Here is an 8,130-nt window from a genome sequence, read left to right as displayed (position 1 = left end):
AGTGCAGATGTGGTTGTGTACATAGTGCAGATGTGGTTGTGTACATAGTGCAGATGTGGTTGTGTACATATGATCAGATGGAAACAGGACGAGCTCACAGCCCTGTCCTCACTCACCTCGAGCTATTCCTCCTGCTAAGAGTGGAGCCCAGTGGGCCTGCTCGCCCATCCTCCTCCTCAGGACCGCACACAGCTGATCGTAACCCGTGAAGTAGATCATTGTGGCCGGCACCGCCATCACACTAACACAACACAACACAACAACACAACACAACATTATTGTAAAGAGCTCGTTTGCAGATGATGAGGTAGCTTGTAACAAATGTTTGTTTACTTAGTCAGAGCTGATTGAAGCATGTTCCAGTCCTAAAACCAGTCTGATTTAAATGTGTAACGACCAGGCTAAGTATCATGGACACATCTGTTCTCAGCTTTCAAACACTGTAACAACATGTTTGTTGGACAGATGGAGACTGTAACGTGGCTGTGACTGAATTATTGAATAGTTTTCATGCAGGAGGGAAGCCATATTGGATTGATCAGGAATCTGACTTTCCAAGAATAAATTCAGACTTTTGGAGGGAAATTCCAGTTGGATTTGTTTGTTTTCAACCTTTCAGTAGAAATAAAAACCTAAAAGTCCTTCCTGTAGTTCTACTGGATGAGTCTAAAGACTCAGGACACCAGTTTATTTCAGAAACAAAAGGGAAAATGAAATATGTGAATATCCCAGTAAGTAATGAGTGAGAGGACCCGACCTTCAGGCTGTGTTCAGAACATGGCTGCCATATTGACGAGGGCAAGTGTTTCTAACAGGAAGGAGGTCATGTAGCAGATCAAAGACATTCATCTGAAATCTCTCTTATGGTTAAAACGTTCAAACAGAAAGCTGCAACAACTGGGAACTTTGCAGCTATTTGACATGTTCAATGTGCTGAACACAAACATGTCTGAGATAAACAACTAAAGGTTTCTAAAGGTTTCAACTTCCTGTGTTGACAACTTTAGAATCACAAAAGTTATTACACTTCTTTGATATGTTACATTACTGTTGGATTGTTATTTTTTAATTTGATCCAATATGGCGGCCATGTTATGAAGATAGGCTAAAACATAGACCCCCTCACCCATTAATCCTGCCGTATTCAGATATTTGATTTTATTTTCTGAAATAAATGGGTGTCCTGCAACTTTTGACTCACCCAGTAGTTCACATTAAACACATTAACGAGCCCCTGAGCCACTGCTTGATCAGTTTGAACTTATCAGTTCTCATGTCTGGTCAGTATAAAAAAAGGAGTCGTGATTTAATAAAGTCTAAATAAATAGAAAATAACCAAAGTGTGAACTCACAGTGTTGGAGGCAGTCCACTCCATAAGGCTCTGATTCCCTCACAGCGAACTATTTTGTAGAAGGCGTCCTGCAGAGACGAGGAGCACAGAGTCAAGATGGCTGAAGAAGTGTGAGCTTAAAATTCACTACTTCCTTTTAAAATGAATGGAAACTGATCTGCCCCATCTTTAAACCTTAGTAAAACATTATTATAGATTGGTACATTACGACGGAATATTACGGCCACACAATGAGATTTTTCTTATTACGACAATAAAGTCATAACATGAGAAAAAAAATCATAATATTATGAGAATAAAGTCATAATATTATGAGAAAAAAATCATAATATTACAAGAATAAAGTCAGGATTATGAGAATAAAGTTGTAATTTTACGAGATTAAAGTCATAATAATTAGAGATTAAAATCGTAATATTATGAAATAAAGATAAGATAAGATAAAACTTGATCCTACAGTGGGGAAATTTGCACATTACTGCAGCTCAATACAGGAGAGGGTGTGAAGAATAAAGAAAGATAAATAAAAGAAAAACAAAAAAACACACTATACACATGAAATATAATATACATTTATGTACATATATACCATATAGCACAGTAAATAAATGAATGTATGTAATGAATGTACATGAAGGTGCATATTAAAGTTCATATTAGTCACAATATTATGAGATTAAAGTCATAATATTCTAGTCTTTACATGAAAAAGCCTGCAGTTATCACTGCATTAAATGAGGAATATTGAGCAACTTGTCAAGTTTATTGCTTTAAAATAAATAGTTAATCTTTTAGCATATCAGCATCAAATTATCAGTAGCAGGACTTGGATATTGTTCAAAYGAATAAATGATCAACTGAATCTGTAATTAATGGATGCATTGACAGATTTAGTCGTCCCGTAGTTAATTTGGATGAAGTCATATTAATCTAACAGTGACACAAGTCATCACAGACCACTTTATAAACACACACATGGCTGTACACAGCAGGTGTCAGCAAAATAAACAGGAAATGARSAACRGGAAATACACACGTCATKTAAGATTAGGACTTTTTATCATAATATTGTGACTTTTTTCACATAATATTATGACTTTATTCTTATAAAATTACCACTTTAATCAAGTAATATTATGGCTTTAATCTTGTAATATTATGACTTTATTTTCTTAATATTATGACTTTATTCTCATAAAATTACGACTTTAATCTCATAACAATAATAAAAAACCTTGTTGTGTGGCCCTAACACTCTGTCGTAGTAAATACATGTGGGGAAATCTTACAAAAGTGCCACTGAAGTGACCGTGGGCTCTGGACCAGCCGTTTTCACACACACACAGGTGGTCCATAAGTCCATTAGAGTAGACGAAATATTTTCCTGAAAGATATTGAGGGAAAAAGTACATGTAAACATACAAATATTATAAAATAAGGACACATGAAAGTGTGCAAACAGAGTTCAGAGTGATGTTTGTTTGACCTTTGAAGAGAGGATTTTTCTGTGCTTGCAGTCGGATCTTTATGACGTCCAAAGGTGTGACTGAAGAAAACAACAAACAACTGCTCAGTGTGAACTTGTGTGTACAACAAAGTGTTTACTCAACAACTGTAACTTTTTTATTCTGTCCTCTAAATGTCAACTTTTCACGCAAAACTTCCAACTTGAACTGCATCTCAAGGTGCAACTTAACTGAACTGAGTCTCATCATTTAAAATATCAGTTCATTAACTGTGTTTCTCTAAAATTAAACAGTTTTTAACCTTCAGTTTTTCTGCTGAGAACAAAGTTATTTTTATTATTGATGACTTTTTAATCAAACTTAAATCAAATCTTTATATGTTTTAAACAGCTTCACGCAGTTAAGAAATAATAGTTATGATAAAAATTTAAGGTTTTACATCAGGACATTATAAAATAACAGATAAATAATTATCTAGGCACCATCTGTTCTTAAAATGATTAAAAAATACATTTTGATACGAACAGCGTCTATAAAATTAAAGAAAAACTGATGGAGTGAAACAAATCATCAAACATGAACTTTTACCTGAGTGAAGCAATCATACAACAGATAAAGATCATAAAGACATTTCCACAAAGTAATAAAGTTTATTAACGAATGAGAATCATTCAGGACAGTTGTCTGTCAGGAATAAATGTCTTTAAAACACCTGCCTGACAAAGTGTTTGAAAACTGATGTTTCTACAGGCTGCATCAGGCTGCCTCACCTCAACATACTGTTTATACGTATAAAGACATTCTTATTCTTATTATTATTATTATTATTATTATTATTATTACTGAAAACCTTTATATATATGTGTGGTCTCACCTGAACATACTGNGTGTGTGTGTGTGTGTGTGTGTGTGTGTGTGTGTGTGTGTGTGTGTGTGTGTGTGTGTCCCATATCACTCCTTAGCTGCAGGCTACAGATGAACAGTGTTGGCAGAAACCAGTACAGGAACAGATGGTTTTCCTGCTCTTGTCCAGCCTGCCACTGATGAGCAGAAGTCATTGTTAGACAATTAGCTTGGTCTAATTTCTGCCCTAAATCTGCTGCACAATGATTTCTATTACTAAGTTTCATTTTAGGTTTGGAGAAAAATGATTAAATTAGAGCTGGAATTATAAATCTAAGGCAATAAAGTTTTTACCCATGTCTGTGTGTGTTGGGGGCACCACCAGGGGGCCAGGGCATAGGCCTCCTCTAAAAAAAATGCTGGTCTATTTGACCTGATATATTTTTCCTCTTGATCCCAAAGCTTTACTTTGTGTGCATTTTTAATTTCCACTATTTTTAGTATTAATAGAAACTCCTAAACATGAAACAACATTGTTTTTGAGCAATTAGAAGTTAAAATATATATTTTATTGTCACAAAAAGTATAACACTGCATTCTGAGAGACTTTCAGTAACATCTCAACAACTGTTTATTTTGTGTGATTTTCTTTGATTAATTAAGTAATTTATATATATATTTTTGCGATATGTTGTTACTCTTTTAAAGAATGCATTCATATTTATTACAAAACTCTGATGTCACAGGCACTTAAAGAAATATAGCTCAGTCATTTTACAGCTATTGAGCTAAACTTTGTTGTGGTAGTAGCTGACAGTAAGGTTGGGAGATATTGGCCAAGAAATGAGTCACGATTAATTGTCGTGTTTAGCCGATAACGATAAATACGACAATTAATCCCCTGGGGTCTCTGGACGCACTTATATTCTAGTCACATGACCGATTTAAATCACTCTACTGGGAAAGAAATGCTCTCTGTAAAGATCGGCTCCAAATTGTGTCAAAAGTACAGAATTCAGGCTATACATCAAATTTTTAATAGTGTTAATAAACCAAGTAAAACCAGAGTTATGATCAATAAATTATGGTACTTTGTTTTTAAATGTTCATCATATTTGAAGAGGAGAGGAGCACCAAGCAGACTGACGGCATTAATCGTATTAATTATAAAGTGTCAAAAAATAATCGATTATGATGATAATGCACACGATACGAATTTGCCCAACCCTAGCTGACAGGCATTCAAAACACACACTTTAAGTGCTAAAAGTTCAAAGTAGCTCTTGCAGTTTTCCACCTGGTTTTAAGGTTTCACCAAAATGTTCACAGCTCAGTTCCTCAACACAAACTTTTATCTGGTTGGTTATTTATTTTGGGCTCTGGTTAAAACATCAGAACGGTTTTCTTAATAAAAAACAAGTATAATATTTAGCTCTTACAACAATAAGACAGTTAGCGCTGACGATTTCCTGCTTCACAGATATTAGGACTCAGTTCTGGAGAAGGGCATTACAGCGAGGTACCCCGGCCAGCGTGTGTGTGTGTGTGTGTGTGTGTGTGTNTACTACTACTACTACTGAAACCCTTTATATATACTGTACATATATGTGTGGTCTCACCCAGCAGGGATGTGATGAAGGCTCCGGAGCAGGAAGACACCATCTGCTGCAGAGGAGTGATGTCATCATCACTGACAGGATGAGAAGCATTCTGACCACTCATCCTCTCCTGAAACAACAACAACAACAATGACAACAACAACAACAACAACATGACATTCAGCACAGTGCACAAGGTTTACAACACTTTAGTTTTCAAAATAAGAGTATTCATGGCTCAGTTTCCATGCTAGGAAACACCACACAAGCTCGTTCTGTTTAACGCTGTTAGCTAATTAGCTTAATTAACCTACCTGCTAAAATAACACACCGTCAGCAGAATTAAAAAAAACACTTGTTGTATTCCATATTTTAGTTTACTAAAAGTACAGCAATAACTGCTGTCATGAAAGTCAAACACGTGTGATGGTCAGAGGGTCAGAGCCAGCCTGTTTACATCTATACACACGGATTATGTAACACATCTATTTCAGTTCAGCACATTCCTTACATTTCTCAAGCACGTTTCTGCAACATAAATAAAATTATAATCTAAGAATTCACAATATGTCTATTATAAGAACGTGTTTCTTTAGTCAGTTTGTAAATCGAGTGCTTTTACTTTTTTTATGGTTTAGAAAATAAACATGTTTATTGAAACTGTACAGTCGAACATAAAACTACATTTACTTTAAACTGTTGTTGCCAGGTAAGAAGAGATATGCGTCAGAGCGCACACCTCAAAGCTTGAAGGTCTGAGTGAGAAACAAAAACAAAATATTGTTAAAAATATCAAAATAATGTGATGTTAATCCATTAAACGGGTTTGCTTTATTAAATTATGAGATATTTGTTGTTTTTAATGTTAAAAACAAAACCTAGAGAATACGAGAAAGTAGGAAACGTGGCAGCCCAGACTCACGACATCAGAGTGGGTTTAAAAGCGGGAACTGACCGTTAAAAAGGAGACAGCAGTCACGGAGTTGTGTTGTGATATGTTTTAATAAAAAATGTTGTAARCTGGTTGTTTTGAAGGACTTTCAGGTGACGGACATGGAGCTTCTCGTTTAGTGTAAGAAGGATATATCYGGTTTGATGAAACAGGAAACAGTTCAGCTAAAGTCACATTTCACATGATGAAACTTGTTTTGTTTGTTTAACCTTTGTTTTGTTATCAGCAGTGAGCTGCAGAGCCTTTACGGGATAGAAGGACCTGTTTATTCTCAATAAAAGAGATTAAAATGAAACCGAAACTCTCCCAGAAACACACAGGACCCACCTGGACAGGTGAGCTTTGTTTATTGTTGCATAAATCAAAATAACAAAACTTTTCTTTCTTTTCCTTCAGACTGGAAACAGAAGGTCCAAAATATGTTTTAAAGCTTTCTAAAATATTAGTAAGTTATATTTAAAGTTTACTGAAAGTTTGGAACTGTTCAAGTTAGCTTTAGAGATAAACAGTGGTATGGTGGGCAGCACTAACCTAAAAATTACTTCCACTAACCCTAAAGCACTAACTTTAATATTTAGATACCGTAATGTTAAAGCACTAACTTTAATATTTAGATACCTTAGTGCTAAAGCACTAACTTTAATATTTAGATACCCTAATGCTAAAGCACTAACTTTAATATTTAGATACCNAGCTTTTAAAGACAAGAATCTGAAAATGTAATTAGGTCATTTTGACCAAATTTGACTTAATCCTCATTTCGATGTGATGGCTCACATTTATATTTAAGAAACTTAGCATAATACACATGATTTTATCCGTTATGTCACATAATTGGCATATTTTCTTTTGAATTTTGCTCAGCTAAAGGGAAACAGGAAGTGACATCAAAGGGGAACTCTTTGAGCAAGAGAACTCTGGTCTTTGTTTATTGAAATTATATTATTTGAACTCTGACTCTTTCTCCTCTCTCTATGATACTGATTATAAAAATACAAAGAAACATCAGATTCTTCACTACGTCTGTTTGTTTGTTAGCCATTTTAGCTACACTCTGTTTACATTCAGACATTCCCCTTTGACATCACTTCCTGTTACTTCACATGCAAATATCTCAACAACTGTTCATCTTACCAGTGTTAAATCTTTTTTACAATATATTATCAATGTTATCTTTCCAAAAATACATTCATATTTATTATAAAAAATTGATGTCACTGGCACTTTAAGGCTGTCCTACAGTGTGTGTTCATGGTTCTGACTCTTAATATTTGGTATTGATCCGGCACATTTTACACACATCCAGACAACATTTCCATTAACATTGACACACATATTGAGGCCAGAGATGACCTAGTTTAGAACAGTTTTAGACCTTTTCAGCATTTTAAAACGGTTTTGACAGTAAAAGCTGATTTTGTGTGGAATAAAAAGTAGGCTGAGAGTAGGGTTTTAAAAAAGGAAGACATTTTATTAGTTCTCTGTCAGGACGCAGCGATGTTGACACACATCCTCTGGGATGAGATGAATGTGGAGCAGCAGCTCAGCTCGGGGGAAATGTAGTTCCAGTTTACACAGTTATGCTGTATCGAATGCAGCAGTCAGTAACTGAGGCCATATTTAGGTCTGGGCTCATCGTTGCCCTGATAGTCATCAGCCAAACGCTGGAAATAGCCCTGATGCTAATTAACCAGCAGAGCTTGTTATAAACAAGTCATTTGTGGCTTCCAGTCAGTTTAACCAGTTCAAAAATATTATGAGCATCTTTTTTTTTACTAATGTTGCATGTTTTCATAAAATTAAGTTTGAGCCAAAAATAAAAAGTTTGCTTTTTGTTTTGTTTATTTGCCTGTGTAAGTTCTCAAGACATTCTTTCTAATGTGTATTTTTAAGAGTAACTTTTCTCTCTCTGTTCTCAG

The 8,130-nt window shown here is 35.0% G+C and overlaps 1 protein-coding gene and 1 long non-coding RNA gene across 2 annotated transcripts in view; one reads left to right on the top strand and one right to left on the bottom strand.

The window, feature by feature from the left end:
- slc25a40 (solute carrier family 25 member 40) overlaps positions 1-5,718 on the bottom strand; it is a 10,820-nt gene extending 5,102 nt beyond the window's left edge. Inside the window, exons 1-6 of the mRNA XM_014029644.1 lie at positions 5,574-5,718; positions 5,281-5,389; positions 2,839-2,898; positions 2,642-2,736; positions 1,353-1,420; positions 117-241 (exon numbers count right to left, since the gene is read on the bottom strand). Of these exons, the coding sequence (XP_013885098.1) occupies positions 117-241; positions 1,353-1,420; positions 2,642-2,736; positions 2,839-2,898; positions 5,281-5,383 (451 nt within the window). The 5' untranslated portion in view covers positions 5,384-5,389; positions 5,574-5,718. The remainder of the gene's footprint in view (positions 1-116; positions 242-1,352; positions 1,421-2,641; positions 2,737-2,838; positions 2,899-5,280; positions 5,390-5,573) is intronic.
- Positions 5,719-6,213: 495 nt separating this feature from the next.
- On the top strand, positions 6,214-6,547 carry LOC106533378 (uncharacterized). The gene is made up of 2 exons (XR_001312229.1): positions 6,214-6,331; positions 6,441-6,547. It is a non-coding gene; the product is annotated as an uncharacterized LOC106533378 (long non-coding RNA).
- The last annotated feature ends 1,583 nt before the right edge of the window (positions 6,548-8,130 follow it).

The sequence above is a fragment of the Austrofundulus limnaeus genome, unplaced genomic scaffold, assembly GCF_001266775.1.
Source record: "Austrofundulus limnaeus strain Quisiro unplaced genomic scaffold, Austrofundulus_limnaeus-1.0 Scaffold933, whole genome shotgun sequence".
Lineage (NCBI taxonomy): Eukaryota > Metazoa > Chordata > Actinopteri > Cyprinodontiformes > Rivulidae > Austrofundulus > Austrofundulus limnaeus.
This window is presented reverse-complemented; position numbering and strand designations above follow the sequence as displayed.